The sequence below is a fragment of the Urocitellus parryii genome, chromosome 7 (genome assembly GCF_045843805.1).
Source record: "Urocitellus parryii isolate mUroPar1 chromosome 7, mUroPar1.hap1, whole genome shotgun sequence".
Lineage (NCBI taxonomy): Eukaryota > Metazoa > Chordata > Mammalia > Rodentia > Sciuridae > Urocitellus > Urocitellus parryii.
This window is the reverse complement of record NC_135537.1, coordinates 39,081,583-39,101,185: the sequence shown is the minus strand read 5'-3', so window position 1 is coordinate 39,101,185 and position 19,603 is coordinate 39,081,583. Positions and strand designations below refer to the sequence as shown.

The 19,603-nt window shown below is 39.0% G+C and overlaps 1 protein-coding gene across 1 annotated transcript in view; it reads left to right on the top strand.

Annotated features, from left to right (window-relative positions):
- The first annotated feature begins 15,705 nt into the window (after positions 1–15,705).
- Sdc2 (syndecan 2) overlaps positions 15,706–19,603 on the top strand; it is a 104,481-nt gene continuing 100,583 nt past the window's right edge. The window contains exon 1 of the mRNA XM_026384334.2: positions 15,706–16,250. Coding sequence (XP_026240119.1) covers positions 16,191–16,250 — 60 coding nt within the window. The 5' untranslated portion in view covers positions 15,706–16,190. The remainder of the gene's footprint in view (positions 16,251–19,603) is intronic.

The following is a 19,603-nucleotide window of genomic DNA, read 5'->3' as shown; positions in this document are numbered from 1 at the left end:
CACTTGTACATCAAATAGGAATATGAATCATCACATGGCTTTGGGGACACATTTTGGCATTTTCTAGTAAAGTGGAGCATTTGCATCTCTCATGACCCAGTGATTCTGCTTCTAGGTGTTTCCTCTGCATCACCTGAGACTCACTTGGCTGGATGCTCACCCAGCTGAACAGATAAATTAGTCTCTGGCACATTTATCCAATAGAATACATGAGCTATAGCTCTACCCACCACGACCTGGGTGACTTATAACACAACAGGGAGTGAGAACTGCAAGTCTGAGATGCAAAATAAGCAAAATTAAGCACCTCATTGTTTAAGTGTATATTAAAAAAAATGATCAGCACAAAACTCAGCATGGTGGTTGGTTGTGAAGTTGAGGAAGACAGCACACATAGGATTTAAGTTTTGGGAGAACGCAGCTCTGAGATTGTATGGCTGGTTCAGAGGTTTTCATTTTATACTTTAAAAACCCAGATAAATAAATAAATAAATAAGATAATAGAATTTGTGAATTAAAAATTGATTATCGTTAATTTAATTTTGTGTATGTGAGGCTCTCTTATACCCCCAAAAGATAAATAAAAATAAAACTGGTCAATTCATAATTGGTTTATTTGTGTTTTTTGGTATTTCAAAGATTATAAACTATCTTATAAGTTTCAATTCATATATGTCCATGATACATATATGTCTCCTCCACACACAGTTTGTCTGCTCTCAATTCTTTCATTTGGCCTTCTAGTTTGAGAGAGAAGCAAAAAAGAAAATGCTTAAATTCATTTCTCAAAAAATCAGGGGTGAACCTAGAAAAATGACTTCCTAGTCTTTGACCTCTGCACTCAAAGTTCCCCAATACACAGTTTGCCCTGCTAGGTAGACACAAAGGACATGCAGAGGGTTTCATTTTTGGGGTTTTTTTCCCCCCCCCTCTCTCTTAAGTTTTTATTTTTTGCCTCTAGGGCTATTTAGATTCTAGCTTATTTCTCTAATCTCTAACATTTACATTACCACTTCAAATCAAAAAGGTCTTTGAATGTTGTTGGTAACTGAGGAGCTATTGGGACTTGAACAGGGCATTACTAAGACTTAGAGAGCTTAGACAAGGCAAAATGGTACCTTTTGAACCCCAGGGGCTGATCTACTCCCTCCCAGTATGGCACCAGACTCAGGCTCCAAAGACAGGTGAGTATTTTACCTGAAGGAATCTGAAGTAGGTAAAACAAGAGGTGAGTGGGAGCCAAGTTTTAGAGTGTCCTAGGCAACCAAGACCAGCAAACTGAGTTCAGACACCAAATCCAAGAGGTAAATGGTGCCAAAAGAAGAAGGAGAAGAGGAAGGAGCCGGGGAGAGGAAGGGGGAGGGAGACGAGAAGGGGACGAAGCCGATAGGTTGGAAAACCAATAGAACTAGAACACAGTGGCTCCCACATTGGAAATAAAATTAGAATCCTGAACCAAATCAAGGAAAAGGGCTAAAATATCCTAAAATGTGGGAATGAGTCAGTTTACATTAAAGGCACAGAACTGAGGCTGATATTAACAGAACCCCTACTGTTTTAAGGTGAAGTGCCTTCTTCTACTTCTCTTTGGCCATGAATGCCTACCAACATGGTACAGACCTTGATCAGCAGCTAGTTTTGTACCTTCTTTAAATACTTCTGAGCAGAGGCTATTATATGTTGAAAGGGAAGGGAAGAGAACAAGATGGAAGCAGGCTAGTTAGGGAACAACAAAAACCAGAAAATGCCATGCTGGCTCATGCCTATGGTTGATCTAAACATTAGGTGGTCAGGAGTCACTTTGTGACATATACCTCATTTTTTTTTCCTTTGGAAAATAGATTCTCAGTATCAAAGGGCAGGAAAAGCTAATTTGCTGCCATGATTTATTCAGTGTAACTGCATTCTGAACAGCAGTGTGTAAGAGTTCCAACTTCTGCATACTCATCAGCACTTGTTATTGTCCACCTTTTGGATTATAGCCATCCCGGGGAACATAAGGGGTCTCACTGTGGTTGTACTTTGCATTTCCCCAACGATTAATGAAGTTGAACCTTGTTGCCATGTCCCTGGTTGTCTGAGTCTGTTTGGGATTCTATAACAAAATACCATAGACTGGGTGGCTGATAAATAACAGAAACGTATTTCTCAGAGTTCTGCAGGCTGGGAAGTCTAAGATCTAGGTGTTAGTAGATCTGGTGTCTGATGAGGGTTCCCTTTCTGGTTCATAGACAGCCATCTTCACTCGGGATCCCCATGGCAGGAGGGGCAGGGCAACTTTTATAAGGGCACTCATCCTACTTGTGAGGGCTCTGCCCTTATGACCCAACCATCTCCTAAAGGCACTACCACAAAATGCCATCATCCTGTGGACTGGGTTTCAACATATGAATTTTGGGCAGGACATATACTTTCAGTCTAAAGCACCATTCCAACAGATGGTATAAAACATTTGCAAAAGACTTATCTGACAAAAAACTATTATCTAAAATATATGAAGATGTCTTAAAAATCACCAATGAGAAAACAAACAACCCCAGTGAAAAACGGGTCAAAGAGGCCAGTGCATTGGTGCACTCCTGTATCCCAGCAGCTCAGGAGGCTGAGGCAGGAGGATTGAGAGTTCAAAGCCAGCTTCAGCAATTCAGTGAGGCCCTAAACAACTTAGCAAGACCCTGTCTCTAAATATATATATATAAAAATGGCTGGGGATGTGGTTCAATTCCTGGTACAAAAAAAAAAAAAGACATATAAAGATGTTCCACATCATATGTTATCAGAACACTAAGAAACACTGAAACACCACTGTGAATCTATTAGAATACCTTACATTTAGAGCAAGACAATACCAAATGCTGGTGAGAATGTGAAGCAAAAGGAACTTTTACTCACTGCTGGTATAAATACAAAAAGAAACAACCACTGTGGATTTTTCCTTATAAAAGTAAACATACTCTTACCATGAGATCTGAAAATCACACTCCTTGGTATTTCCCAAGGAGATGAAACCCAATCTCCACACAAAAACCTGCACATAGGTACATATATCAGCTTTATTCATAATTGCCAAGCTTTGAAAACAACCAAGATGTTCTTCGGCAGATGATCAGATAATAAACTGTGGTACATGCAGACAATGGAATATTATTCCAACCAGCCAACAATAATACCCATCTGGTGGTAGCAGGCAGAAAGAGAAAAACATGGAGAAAAATTAGAACACGCACCTAAGGAATTAAAACTGCTAGAGGAGGCAGAAAAATTTGTACATTTAAAAAATATATAAGCACTGAAAGAGCCCAAATTCACTTGTAAAATAATAATCATGATAATAATAAACTAACATTTCAAAATAAAATAATAAAATATATATTTCCCAATAAAAAATTTGGAAGGTGAATTAAAGGAGAGAATAGGTACGTATCTTTAAAATTTTTTAATTTGTCCCTTTAGTTATATATGACAGTAGGATATATTTTAACATGTCATACATACATGGGGTAAAATTTTCCATTTTTGTGTTTGTACATGATATGGAGTTACACTCGTCATGTATTCATATAAGAACATAGGAAAGTTATGTCTTATTCATTCTACTGTCTTTCTTAGTCCCATCTCACCTCCCTTTCCTACATTCCCATTTGTTTACGCTAATAAACTTCTATTCTTTCCTCCTCCCTGCTTTTTGTGAGTTAGCAACTGCATATCAGAGAGAACATTTGGCCTTTGGTTTTGGGGGATTGGCTTATTTCACTTAGCATGGTAGTCTCCAGTTCCACCCATTTATAGGTGAATGTCATAATTTCATTCTTCCTTATGGCTGAGTAACATTCCATTGTCTGTATGTACCACATTTTCCTTATCCATTCATCTTGAATCACCTTTCTTATATAGATCATATTCATGATGCATTTTTAAAAATTTTACAGTAGAATGCATTTTGACATATTGTGCACAAGTAGAACACAACTTCTCATTCCTCTGGCTGTACATGGTGCTGAGTTACTCCAGGTAGTGAAATCATACATGTAAATAGGGTAATAATGTCTGTCTCATTCTATTGTCCTTCCCAGCCCCACAGCCCCACTCCTCCCTTCGCTCCCCTCTACACTAAAGTTCCTTCAGTCTACCCTATCCCTATGCATCACTATGCATCAGCATCCACTTATCAGAGAAAACAAGAGTAGGGTACCTCTTGAGATCTGAATGAATGGTTTGGAAGACCATGAACATGATCAAGCCAAAGTGAAGAGTTGGAAATTGTGAAAGAAAAAATTTGGAGGATATTTATTCAGGATATTTAACAGACAAGCAATAACAGTTCAAGAATGAGGGAAACTAGTTTTCATGTAAAGGGTTTTCACCTCTTTTGTTAGATTGATTCCCATTTGTGTGTGTGTGTGTGTGTGTGTGTGGTGTTGGGAATTAAACCCAGGGCCTTGTGCATGTGAGGCAAGCACTCTACCGACTGAGCTATATCCCCAGCCCCCAATTATGTTTTTTCTTTGAGGCTAGTTTGTGAATGGAATATTTTCCTGATTTCTCTTTCAGCTGATTTTTCATTGGCGTACAGGAATGCAATTGATTTATGGGTGTCAATTTTATATCCTGCTACTTTGCTGAATTCACTTATGAGTTCAATAAGCTTTTTGGTGGAGTTTTTGGGTCTTCTAAATATAGAATCATGTTGTCAGCAAATAGGGATAGTTTAAACTCCTCTTTTCCTATTTATATCTCTTTAATTTTTTCTTTTGACTGATTGCTCTGGCTAGGGTTTCAAGAACTACATTCAATAGAAGTGGTGAAAGAGGGCATCCCTGTCTTGTTCCAGTTTTTAGAGGAAATGCTTCCAATTTTTCTCCATTTAGAATGATGTTGGCCTTAGGTTTAGCATATATAGCTTTTATAATGTTGAGGTATGTTCCTACTACCCCTAATTTTTCTAGCATTGTGAACATGAATGCATACTGAATTTTGTCAGATGCTTTTTCTGTATCTATTGAGATAATCATGTGAAGTCATCTTTAAGTCTATTGATGTGCTGAATTACATTTACTGATTTGCACATGAACCAACCTTGCATCCCTGGAGTGAACCCCACTTGATCATGGTGCACTATCTTTTTAATATGTTTTTGTATGTGATTTGCCAGGATTTTATTAAGAATTTTTGCATCTGTGTTCATGAGGGATATTGGTTTGAACTTTTCTTTCCTTGATGTGTCTTTGGTTTGGTATCAGGATGATACTAGCCTAATAGAATGAATGTGGAAGGGTTCTCTTTCTATTTCATGGAATAATTTGAAGAGTATTGGTATAAGTTTCTTTGAAGGTCTGATAGAACTCAGCTGAGAATCCATCTGGTCCTGGTCTTTTCTTTGTTAATAGGCTTTTGATGAAAACTACAGGACACTAAAGAAAGAAAGTGAAGAAGACCTTAGAAAATGGAAAGACCTCCCATGGTGTTGGATAGGCAAATTGGCAAAATTGCCATACTACCAAAAGTACTATATAGATTTAATGCAATTCCCTTTAAAATTCCAATAATGTTATTCACAGAAATAGAAAACGCAGTCATGAAATTCATTGGGAAAAATAAGAGGCCTAGAATAGCCAAAGCAATCCTCAGTGAGACAAGTGAAACAGGAGACATCACAATACCAGAACTTAAATTATACTACAGAGCTACTGTAACAAAAACAACGTAGTATTAGCACAAAAATAGAACTGCGGACCAAAGAAACCAAAGAGAAGACACAGAGACATACCCACATAAATACAGTTAAGTCATACTAGACAAAGACATCATAAACATACGTTGGAGAAAGGATAGCCTCTTTAATAAATGTTGCTGGGAAAATAGGAAATCCATATGTAGTAGATTGAAATTGAACCCCTATATCTCACCCTACACAAAACTCAACTCAAGGGCCTTGGCATTAGACCAGAGACCTTGTGCATACTAGAATAAAAAGTAGGCCCAAGTCTCCATCACATTGATCCAGGAACTGGCTCAATAAAACTAATTGGTTCAATAAGACTCCTAAAGCACAAGAATTAAAATCAAGAACCAACAAATGGTTGTCCTTAAATGAAAAAGCTTCTTCACAGCAAAGGAAACAATCAAGAACATGGACCGAGAACCTACAGAATGGGAGAAAATCTTTACCATCTGCGCTTCAGAGAGAGCATTAGTTTCCAGGATATATAAACAACTCAAAAAACTTAACACTTAAAAACAAACAAATAATAAAACAAATAACCAAATCAATAAATGGGCAAAGAAATTGAACAGAAGAAGAAATACAAATAGTCAAAAAATATATAAAAAATGTTCAACATCCCTAGCAATTAGAGAAATGCAAATCAAAATTACACTGAGATTCCATCCCATCCCCGTCAGAATGGCAATTATCAAGAATACTAGTAATAATAAATGTTGGTAAGGATATGGGATAAAAAGTTTCACTTATACATTGCTAGTGAGACTGTAAACTGATATAACCACTCTAGAAAGAAGTGTGGAGATTCCTTAGAAAACTTGGAATAGAACCACCATTTGACCCAGTTATTCTACTCCTCTGTATATACCCAAAGGACTTAAAATCAGCATACTACAGTGATGCCACTACATCAATATTTATAGCAGCTCAGTTCACAATAGTCATGCTATGGAACCAGCCTTGGTGCCCTTCAACAGATGAATGGATAAAGAAAATGCAGTATATATGCACAATGGACTGTTACTCAGTTACTCAGTCATAATGAAGAATGAAATTATAGCATTTTCAGGTAAGTGAATGGACATGGAGACTATCATGCTAAGTGAAATAAGCCAATCCCTCCAAAACCAAAGGTCAAATATTCTTTCTGATATGTGGATACTAACCCATAACAAGGGAGGGAAAGTATAGAAGCTCATTGGATTAGACAAAAGATTGAAGGGAAGGGTGGGGGATGGGAATAGGAAAGACAGTAGAATGAATGGGGCATAACTTTCCTAAGCTTATGTATGAATAAATGATCAGTGTTAACTCCACCTCATGTTCAAGCACAGAATGGGATCAAAATTGTAATGGGTTGCAGCCCATGTATGTATAATATATCAAAATATACCCTACTGGCATATATATCTAAAACAACAAATTAAAATTAATCTTAATATTAGAAAAAAGAAAGAGGTAAACTAAACTAGAGAAAGCAATTAAAAAAAAACTAAATAAACAACTGACATTTTACTTAAGGATAAAGACCTGACAGATCCATTGAAGAGAAATCACAAGCACATAGACCTACTCCTAAATTCTAAGAGTAGTTGGGAAATCTTATGAGTTCCTAAGCAGAAAGAACAAGTAACCTGCGGGAAAAGCAGAAGGGAAAAATAAAGAATTTTTTAAAAAGAAATTGGAAAGAGATGGATTTAAATACAGACAAAGGAAAGAAGAATTAACAAAGGTGAAAGAGAAAGACAAGAAACACAATAAAGTAAGAATAGGTAAATGTAAAACCTTAAAAAAAAAGGTTAATAATAGAAGAAAGCATCCCTCAGGGACTTGATGAGAAAGAAGAAAATAAATAAATAAAGCCAAAGAGACAAGCTAAAGAATGAGAAAAAGATGTGGGAGAAATTTTTAAATCACTAGAGAATGCTTATCTCTCTAAAGGCACTTTTACAATAAAATTTAAAATCTACATGATAATAGTGATTTTGTGGCAAAACATAAATGACTAAAATTGACCCAAAAATAAATAGTAAAGTTGGATAGACCAATTATAACAGAAAGAAGAGGGTAAGAGGGCTATCATTTAAATAGGCACTAACACCAAATGGGTTCCTAGGTAAAGAGCTGTCTTATTTTTAAAGTACGGAACCTTTCAATGCTACTTGAAATTTCAATGCTACTCAAATTAGTCTAGGATGGGGGAAATAGAGAAAACTCCCCAATTCATTTTTCCATAGCCAGTACAACATTAATGCCACACCTAGCAGAAGTTGGAATGAAAAAAAAAGAGAGATATATCACTTTGAACTAAGATGCAAAAACTTCTTAATGAATGATTAGCAAATGGACATTAACAAGTTCTCAGTAAATGGTGTGGTGAAGTATAAAAAGTTTTATTTAAGGAATATGGGAGTGACTTGTTATCAGAAAATCCTTAGGGAACATCAACACAATCTATTTCATCAACTAACTAAAAGCTAAAATCTGTAGAGTTCTATCAAAAGATCCTAGAAGGGCTTTGGCAAAATTCAACAACCAATTCTAATAAAAACTCAAAATAAATAATGAAACTTTTTGATTTACTAAACACAGTCCCCAAATCAACCACAACTCTTGTTCTAAATTAGAAAACATAACACACTAAGCCATTTTTATTCAAACCAGGAACTAGTTATTAAAACTTCTGTAGACATTAGAAAAGATTAAAATCGCATTTTTTGCTGATGGTATAATTGCATGCCTAGAAATCCATGCGACTCTAGTAAAAAATATACTAGTTTCATTAAGGAATTTGGTATACAAAATAAATATTTAAAAATTAAAATTTTCTTTACTCTAGCAGTAAGTTACCAAAGGAAAATAGGAGAAATACTATTTCTAAGTGACACACTATATATAATTAATAGGAACTTATTTAACAAAAAGTTCACAGGATCTATAGGAAAACAAAACTATCTTATGGACAGATATTTACAAAAGATCTGAACTGATTTTCTGGTTTGAGAGGGGTTAATATCATGAAATTGTTAATTGTTCCAAAACCAATACATAAACTTAGTTCAATTCCAAATGGAATCCCTAAATGGGTTGCTTTAGTTATCTACAACATCTTTAGAATTTACATGAATGAAAGAATGCCCCAAAATATCTAAGAAAGTCATGAAACAAACTAACAAACAAACAACAACAATAAAAAAAAAAAACCAACAACCACCTACCAAACCACCATGTGGTTAGGGAGAACAGGGAGGTTGTCTCTGGGAATAACAGAGGGTACTCTGCAATTGTGGTAATCAAGTGAATAAGCTATGACATGGGAATAGACAAAGATCAGTGGGAAGAATACAGAATTGGAAATGATCCTGGTTTATATAGGAATGATATCAGATGGGTTACTAGCCCTGTAATATTAATAGCAACCATATAAAAGTTTTTCCAAGAAAAAGGCATATTTCCCATGTAGAAAGAGAAAGGATTGGAACAGACAAATCATAGTTCCAAACACAACAGACCCATGAAAAGGGACTCTAAAGCACAAGTAGTCAGGAAACTGCACATAACAAGAGCAGGGAGCTGTCACTTCATCCTTTCCAGATTGGCTGGGAAGAAAGCTAACATTTATTGCTGGCTGGGATGTGGGGAAAGGAAAAGGGTACTCTCACATCGCTGGTGGGAGTGTGAGAACTTTTTGTTGTTGTTGTAAAACTGTCAAGCAGCATCTCAAATTTTTAAAATATTTATACCTTTCAACTCAATAATCCCACTCTTGGGAATCTAGCCCACAGAAAGAAAATCAGCAGTACTTAAGGAACTATGCAAAGGTATTTCCTGTGATACTGTTTGTATTGGGGGGAGGTGCACAACTAGAAGCAGAAAGGATGCTTATTATAGAGAAGTGACTGGGTCGAGTGTGAAACTCCAATGCTAAGGAGTGCTAGACACCATTAAGAACACGAATGAAGTTCTACAGGTGACTTAGAGGGATTTAGATAAGATGAAAAAGATGTTTTAATGGATCCCATTTTTTTTTGTGTGTGTGAAACTAGGAAAAAACAAATATGCAAAAAAATCTCATGTGTGTGCCTATCCATGTAGGGTTACATGAGTAGCTGGAAGGGGGATGATTCATTCAGGGCTATTGATATTGGTTACCTTGGCGTGTTGGGTGTCTCTGTGGGGAGCTGGGCTTGGGGTTGGGGAGGGCTGGAAAGAAATCTGTAGAGAACCACCCATCCTTTGGCACTTATTACTAACAGCCATGGGAAAAAATAACAGAAAGTAGTCATTTGAGTTCTAACTCCATGAACGCTATGGTGCTTTTGTTTAGAAAGATAGAATGGGATGTACTGTCATTTCTCATGCCCTTCCTAATACTGTTTAGTTGTCTATGCTTTTGGTCAAACAAAATATGTTCCTAAGAGCAAATTTTACAGTGACTCAAATATTCTATTCCAGATTATAACTAATAGGTGAGAATTAATTATCTGAAAGGTCCGTTCTCTATCTTGCGGGGAGAGCTGCTTCCTGGAAGTGTGTGACACATACTAGGCATTCAGGCATTTGCTAATGGGGGTACTTCTAAACTGACACTCAGGAGCAAGTAGGAATCAGGAAAAGAGAAGTTGAGATGGGTTATTCCAGACAGAGGAAACACTAACCAGACTGGCTTTAACTATTGGCATTTGTTATGAGGAAGTACTCATAATCGAAACTTTCATTTATAACAATTAACATTCATGGAAAGTTCACTATGTACAAAGTAAATTGCTAAATAATTTGTGTTATTAGCTCATGGATGCCACACATTAAACCTAATATATCTAATCTACAGATGAGGAAACTGAGGTTTAGAGACCTGCTCAGGTGTCAAGGCCCCTAAGGACACAATACAAGGTAGAACAGGGATTCAACCTGCCCCCCACCCACATCTGATGCCAAAGCCTGAGGTTTTAACCACTGTAGAGAATAGCCTGCCAACCTGCCCTAACAGCAGGTGGCTGAGCCTGCATTCTGTATCCTTAACATATTGGGTTGCCTAACAACTCTCCTAGCCATGATCATCCTGTTTCTCATTTCATTAGATGAAAGAATGTAGTAACATTTTCACACCTGGATATTTGTATACTTTGTCTTTTAGATCTTTAAAAAAATGTTCAATGAAACAATTTCCAATATTAGCTTGTAGGTGTTCCCAGTATTAACACAATATCATTCACAGAAGTATCTATTCTATTTTTCTTTTAGAGTTTTAAAAATATCTAACTCTACATGGAAAACACAAAATAATTTAATAATTAAGGCATATTTTTCTTTAAAAGTTAGGTGTTTTCTCTGAAAATTTAAATAATTTTATTAGTAGTTTGGTTTTCATTAAGGTTGTTCTTTACCTATGCCTAATAAGAACTAAATGGCAAGAATTCCATTCTATTTGGAGTGAAGATAAGGTAGCCACAACTCTGCCTGGTCTTCACAGCTGTCATTGTCTGAGTTTATTTGCTTACCATAAACAGAACTCCTCTTAAGCTAGTTAAAGAAAGAGGAGGAACTCATCTTAAGGATACCAGAGTATTGAGCAGATCCTAAAGGCAGAAAGTTGATCCCTGTCTCAAAAGAATCTAGAAAAGGAATTGGAAAAGTAAAAATCAGAAATCTGTTTTATTCTGGAGTCACATGTCCTCCATGTCTGCTTCTCTTTGTTTACCTACTTTCTTTCCGTCATAGATCACCTTTTCTGTTTCAGTGTACCAGAACCCCTATGAGTTTTGGGTGACTCCCTGGTCAATGGACAATCAAACTCCTGAGCTCCTTTGTTGAAATAATCTGAAGAAGGAATCCGACTGGTTGCTGGCCCACTTATCCACTGCCTTCCTCTGCTTCTAGCACAGGTCTACACAATTGTGAATAAGGAGGTTTGGGCTATTTAGTACCCAGTATGAAGGACTTCCCTCCAGAGGATGGATCTCTAAGAACAGTGACTGACTAAGCTAAGGCTAGCTGCCATTAGAATAATAGTCCATTGAAAGTAATTATAAAATTAAAACTGTCCATTAATAGATGAGTGAATAAAGAAACACACACACAATAGAATAACAGAAAAAAAATTCTGTTATTTTTGATAATATGTGTGGACCTGGAGAGACTTCTGTTAAGGGAAATAAGCTTGGTACAGACACACAAATGTCACTTATATGTAGAATCTAAAAATATTGAACTCACAGAAACAGAGTGTAGAATAGTGGTTGCCAAAGGCTTGGGGTGGGAAAAGGGATTAAGATGTCAGTCAAAAGACAAAATTCTACTTACACAAGAGAAGTAACTTTGAAGTAAGTAAGTATTGTGACTATAGCTAATAACACATTTGGATCCTTGAAAACTGCAAAAAAGAGTAGATTTTTAAGTGTTCTCACCACACACACACACACACACACACACACACACAAAGTGACTTTGAGGTAATGCATATGCTAATTAGCCTGATTCAGCCATTCCATAATGTATCCATATTTCAAAACAATATGCTGTAAAACATAAATATATGCATTTTTCCTGTTTTTAAAAGTATCATTTTCAATAAAAATCATCATGGTGAGATTTCTCTGCCCAACGGGTTACATACAAATGTAGCCTGAATAACTTAAAGATAAATGTGGTACTTTCCTAAGAATGATGGATAATGTTTTTCTTTAAATTGAGTTTAGAAAAAATTTCTCATGTACCTTAATCACAGAATTATGATGTAAGAACAATTTTCAGTTTAAATATGTATTAACTCTAACACAGCTTGAGAAAATTCACCTATCTATCCAATGAGCACCTGGCAGATGAGCCATAGGTTTTTGGCAGGCTTTTAGGAACAATATCACAGAGTTAGGGAAACCAACACGACTGTTTTGTTTTCTGTATATTCAGGGGATAATTTATGTATTATACAGTTTCTTGACTTTCCCATCTGTGTCCTGCTGTCCAAATGTGACAGTTTTGTTCAACATTAGCACTATTTCAATTTTTAAAACTCACATCAGACAACTTCCCTTGATGGAGGTGAATGAAAAGAACAGAAAAAAGTTATATATATATATATATATGATTATATATCACATGATTATATATCACATGATTATATCATATATATAAGTTTTGCTCTAGATTTTTGTCATGGCTTTAGCTTATTTTCTATTAGTAGCATTGGGTAATTAATAGATGGTTGGCTGTATTTCCTTTTACTCTCAGATTCTATCATCTTTCAAGTGAATTTAGTCAGGGCTGATCCTTCCAAATTGATTACTAGCCTGGATACCTGGGAATGTTCCCGGGAGTGGCAAGTGGAAGAACAACCGAGAAAAGCAGAGTGGCATCTTGTTCTTTCTGTAGCTTCCCCTACTCTGACAGCTCACCTGGGACCAAGCACCTGCTTGTCCGTACTTATAATAGGATAAATTAGATACAAAGAAGTCAGCTTAGATTAAAAACTATGTCTTCAGTTGCTTTCATTTCTATTTTTTTCATTAATTTTTCTTCAATCTGTAACTTTTGCATTTTTGTGTCTTAATCTCTACATTCTGTTCATTTTCTTTATTTTTCTTTTTAGATTTTTGAAGTGGATTTTATTCTTTTGGCAGTTGGTGAAGCTATTTGTAAAGCTATTTGGTTGAGCTATTACACTTGCCATGCCTTTTAGACTACAACCCTTAAACTGGAAGACATAGAGTATATGACAACCTATGCTTAGTGTATTAGGTATAGCGTGCAAAGTTTGACTGAATTTTAGTCTCTTTAATTTTCTCGAACAAATTCCAGTGAGCAAAAGATACAATGATGCCTTCATTATTTCCAAGTTTAGACATGTTCTTGACTAATGCCAGTGGACATCAGCTGTCCTCTACCCCTATTCTTCACTTAGCATAGATGACCTATTCCTACCAACTCTTGGGTAAATGCTTTTTATACTGTCAGATGATTCTCTGCTGCCACACCTGTTCATCGTTTTAACACAAGTCCTTGAAATTTATTGTTTTCATTTATTTTATAGTGTAAACCACTCAAATAGTTTACATTATAAAAAATGTACCAATTCCCTTGTTACACATAGTCATAATGCTACATTATTATCTTAAAAGAACAAGTTGCAGAGAACTTTGGAGGATGTCTTCAGGAGAGCTAACAGATATTTCCTTTCAGTTTGGGCCCAAGTTGGATCAGTCACCATTCTTCTTGCAACGCAAATGCCCCCACAAACAGCAATAACTAATAAAGAGCAAATGAATACATAATCCCATTTTAATGGAATTCTAATTTATTTGATTCTTAACTGTTGGGGAAAATGGAAGAATGGCCTTGTCTGAAAGTTGGCAAGTACATTAGGTCCCTGTTTGGGATAAAGGTGGTCATTTAGGGTTTTATGCATTTCTTCCACATTGTTCATTTTCATTTGGAATTTCCTTTCAGCAGTTTCCCCAATTCCATGAAATTCTTCAACCCAAAAAGAATCCATTATACAAATATGATCTATTTCCATATTTCAAAAACCAACCTGGACCCACATTGGCCCAGATGCCAGGTCAGCATCTGTGGAGTAGAAACACTGATGTTACAACTTCCAGCTCTTTTTCTTCTTTTCTTTCTGTTTTACCTACTCTTGTACTTCTCCATATTATGTTTTGGGATGCCAATGCCTTAGATTTTCCTATGAGTACTTGTAGTTGGGTAGCTGGCACACTAAACCAAAGAGCTGAATGTCTCCAACTTTGAGTTGTAACTCTCCAGTTAAATTTCTTTCTTTGGGATTTATGACAATTATAGGTTACTAAGATACTGCAACTCTCACAGTATATTTCTGTTTTATTCTAATACTGAATTTAAAAATATCATGACCTGTTCACATCTATATATCTACATCTTTGTACCTTAAAAGCTCCCAACTCTTGGAGCAGAATTGCTCCATAATTTATTTACTCCATAAGTCAGAGAGAAAAAAAGGGTGGTAGAAATTGGAAGGGAATAGCATTTGCCATGTTGTATAGCATAACATAGAAAATGAATTGAAAGGAAAAAAATTTCAAAACAAAATATTTCGAATCAGTTACCTCCACTCAGGAAATACATGTTCATTATTTTCTTCAAGCTAGAAATAACTTTATCCCTCCTCTCTTTGAAATTCTCATAAATCTGTTATTATTCGGGGTCTCCATCCAATTTCTCTTCAAAATTGCCTTATTTGTAGCTTCCAAACATTAATACCACTATGCGGAAACAGAGCCTATAAAATGCCTTAGGGGCATGAACTGCGTGTGAGGCAGAAATGGTATTTAAGCCCTTAATGAAATTACGAGCTTTGGAACTGTTGCATAGTGGGTTTATAGGATCTTTCCTCCACTTCCCCTGTTTTGGGGAGCATAGGGGGTTCGGGAATATGTACAAACTTTCTTTTTTTTTTTTTAAACTCTCAAAGGGGTTTCTTTCTACTTGCAATAATGCTTTTAAAAAAAAAAAACTCTCAAAGAGGTTTCTTTCTACTTGCAATAATGCTAATAATGCTCAGGAGCATAAAAGCTAAATACGTTGTTTCTTCAACGACCTTTCTTCAGAATCATGAAAGTGAAGAAAAAGAGAAGGAGAGGGGGAGGAATGGTAAGAAAATAGTGTAAAGGAGAGAGGAAAGGAAGCAGCGAAAGGGGAAAGAGGAGCGAGAAAATGAAGGAGCACTGGTTTGCGGAGGAGCGTTCCCGGAGCAGCCACAGCGCGGAGCCGCCGGCGCCCACTGGTGCTCGGAGCTGCCAATCGGGGTGTAATCCTGTAGGAATTTCTCCCGGCTTTATCTGGGAGCCACACTGCCGCCTTCTCTCCCCCAGTCGCCTGGAGGAGCCCAGAGAGGCAGGCTAGGGAGGGCGGGAGGGAGGGAGCGGGAGCAAAAGAGGAGGAGGTGGAGGAGGAGGACCCGGGAGGAGGTGGCGGCGCAGGAGGAGGAGGAGGGGCGCCGCCGCCAAGCCACTAGCCCCGGCTCCAACGCGCTCCTCTCCAGATACTCCGGGAGCTCCGGCCGCGCGGATCGCGCGCCCCCGCCGCTCTGCCCCCAAACTTCGGCTGCAGCTCCATTTCAAGCCATCGAATTTATTCCTTCAAATCAGAAACTGAACAGCGACGCGGGAGGGAGTCCGCGAAGGAGTAAAACCACAGCCGGTCGAGAAGAGCTCCCCAGAGCCGCCTTTCCGAAGCACGAACTCCGTGTCGGGAGTGCAGAAACCAACAAGTGAGAAGGCGCCGCGTTCCCGGGGCGCAGCGCGGGCGGCCGGAGCAGGCGCAGGAGCAGAGAGCGAGCGCCTCCGAGCCCCAAGCCTCAGCCCCCGAGCCCAAGCCGCGGTCGCTGCGGCTGCTCGGCTCCCTCTGCGCGGGCTGTGCCTAGAGCTGGACCAGAGGCTTCGTTTCGCCCTCGTTGCAAGCTGCGGCTGGGAGCAGCCGGTCCCAGGGGAATATGCAGCGTGCGTGGATCTTGCTCACCTTAGGCTTGGTGGCCTGCGTGTCGGCGGAGTCGGTGAGTGGGCCAGGCGGGGGACACGCGCGTTGTTTAGGGTGCCCCGGGCCGAGAGGAGCCTTCGGGAAATCGGGGATCGCCATCCGGGGGGTTCCCCCACCCTAGACATCGCGCTTGGCCTTTGGGGACCTGCTGGGACTAATGCGATCATTCCTCTACCTCTTTTTCCCCTCCCAAAGAAAAGCGCTAATCACTGGAGTTGCCCTCTTGTACCCAGGGATGGGAACACAGAAATGCAGTTTTGTTTAACCGCAGAGGCCCCTGAAGTCACTCCCAACTTCCTCGCCCTCCAGGGATCTGGTTGCGTGGTCCAGGAAGGGCGAAGGGGGAAAAAGGGTGGCCTGGGTTGCGAGCCCGATTAGGGCCCGCGCGGGATCGGGTGCGCTCCGCGAGCCCCAAGGGCTGACTGCAAACTTCTGGGTCCCTTTCGCCTCAAACCATTCTCGCATTCCAGATTTCCAACTCGACTGAATGCAAGTTCTGAGGAAACAGGGCCCAGATTTTAAAAACCTCCGAGTGTCCGGGGAGGAAAGTTTATAAAAGTTCTTTTGTTTGATCCTCCCTGTGACTGGGGCGAGATGCCGACACTTCGTGTAACGCAGTCCGCGGTCCCGCAGGGGGATTCGGGGCTGTGCGGAACCAGCTCGAAAATCCGGAGGCGCGGGCCGCTGGAATCTGTCCTTGGCGACCCCTCCTAGTTGAGGGTTGGAGGGCGGCCCGGGGCCTTAAGGGCAGGACGACATTTTAATCAGGATTGCACTAGAGTGCGGCAGGCTGAGCGAGGCGGGGTGCGTGTGACACTGCGCTCTGCCTTGAGTCACCTCGTCACTTCGGGGGCAGAGGCTTCTCTCCTGCCATACTCACCTTCTCAGGTCCTGGAGGGCGCTTCCCGGCCAGGAGGAATCTCTCCCCGGGCGGGGCCAGTTGTTCTCAACCAGCATCCCTCCCCCCCGCCTTGGCAGTGGGAACTTGATTTCTCCTTTGGGTCGCGTTTCTGGGGCTGGAGCTAGTTCCTCTGTGTTGCCCAATGAGCGCCCTCTAATGGGAACTGCCTCCTGGGCCTCACCGTGTACAAGGCTGCCCCTACCTGGGCGCCAAGGGCTCTGTCCAGCCAGGTGGAAGCCCAAGCAGCTAGGATTTCGCCTGTAGCCCCAGTGCTGTCCCTTCTAGTCCGCAGGGTCTTTCCTTTTGCCACCTAACAACTTTTCTGTTTCTAATTAATTGAACTTTCTTTTAAGAAACAAATTACTGTATGTAATCTTTTGTTGGTTTGTGAGGCTTCTCCCTCCCCCCCCTTTTTTTCTTTGAGTTGAAGCAGTTTCAGATTGAGAAACTTATTTGGCATGGTGTTTGTGACCAGTGTGGGAGCTTGTGTGCTAGCAGTTCCCCAGGTTGGAGCATGTAGAATTGGAAAAATGTATAGAAAAAAAATGAGTATTTATCTTGGTGCTCATGTTGTAAGAAACATCTCTCCTTACCAGTATTTCTCATTGACAAATGATGGCTTAATCCTTAGAATTAGTAATCTTCCAGCCAATTATGAACTTTGGCTCCTTGTTTTCAGAAAAACATTATTGCTCATTTTATTGCAAAACAGGGCAAAGGGACAACTTCATCTAATGATTTTCAACAGAAACTTGCCTAAAAAGCTGTACAGGATTAGGAGAATGTCCCCCTCCCCTCCCAAGTCCTGCTCAGGGATTTACTAGGAAATGTTACTGTTTGGTAATTCTAGAGAAAGAATAGCCTTCTGTTTGTTTGTTTGTTTTTTTTTTTTTTGAGTACTTTTAATAGAGCTCTTAGGAAGTGTTTTGTAGAAACTGTACCTGTCCTCCTCAGGGACTGCTTCCCCCTGAAATCAGTATCTTTGGGATTCTAATATTTCTCAGGGTGAACCAGAATTGGATGTTTTCTGAGTAAAGGGCTTCATTGTGATAGACACTGGTTTTAGGCGTTGGTATATCCTTCAAAAGGGTGTTTAGATATTTTTAAAATGTCAACTTGGAGACTCCAAGCATACAGTCTTTGTTAGGCAGTGAATCTTTCTCTGTAGAAGCTGTTTTGAGACCTAGAATGGCTAATGGTCCATTTAAATTACTTTTGGGTCTCTGTTTGTTTCACATACAGCAACATAAATAGGCACAGACTCAAAAGACTTAATTTTTAGAAGTTTAACTGTCATAAAACATTATTTCCAGCACTTTGCATTTTAATTTGAAAACTGCAACTGTGTCCTGGGATTTAAAAGTAGTGATCCTCTGAGCTTAAAGACTCTTTAAAAGGAAGGAAGAAAAATCATCTACAGTCAGTGAATTCTAGAGTTTTGTACTTAGCTCAGGGGCAGAAAAGATTCCCATTAAGGCTTAAAGCTGTCTGTGGAAAAGAACTGGTGGTCCTTCCCTTGCCTATGCTGAGATAGCCCGGAAACCTGTTTCTAGTGATCCATTCATGCTTTCTTTCCCCTGGCAGGTTTGGACTTTCTCTGCGGGAACACCAGGGCAGGGAAAGACAGACTGAGTGTGGCAGTAGTGATATGCTGCTGTTTTTCTGCCCATTTTTTTACGTGACTGTTTATCTTTAGAAATAATATATTGCAGACTGCTATAAACACATAATTTGAACTGGAAATATGTTTAAGAAAAGGAAGCATTTTGAACTAGGGGAATTTTATAAACAGGCTTAGATGTCTGTAAATTAAAAGAAACTGTCAAGTCATTTGGAGCCATGTATTACCTCTGGTGCATTATGAAAGGCAGGCTCTGGAGTTTGTAAGAGAAGGGAAAATAAAATTGAAATCATACAGCCTTTTGCAGTTCTTTTAAAATATGTTGTCTGTTCTAGTAATGATATGAATTATTTTTCTTGGGGAGTTTGATAGAAACAAAGGCTCTTTATTTTTTAGTTGGATATTAGCTGTAGATAGATGTCACTTAAGAAGGAAGTCTCTTATAAGATCAGGCTTGCAGAAGATGGATGGATGTCCAAGAAGGAATTTGAGCATGTCTTTTCAACTCCTGCTTCTGGAACCTGGTATATCTTAGTTGTTTTAATATTATTTAATGAATAGTAATAGTACTTACATTGTATCCTATGATGTTTTGATGCATGTGAATATTGTATATATTCAAATCAGAGTGGTATATCTAGTTTTGATGGTGTGCCCCATTTAAAGAGTGGACTGTATAACATTATCACTCAGATGGTACCTTGGGGAATCCATAGTTTGGAAAAACCTTAAAAAAGTCAACTAGTTTTTCCCAGACGAGAACTAATTTTCAAGTCGCCAGATACCCCAGAGATCTGGCTGACTATCCAGAGGTAGCTTGGGGTCTCCTTAGGTTGGTGAGGCCTCT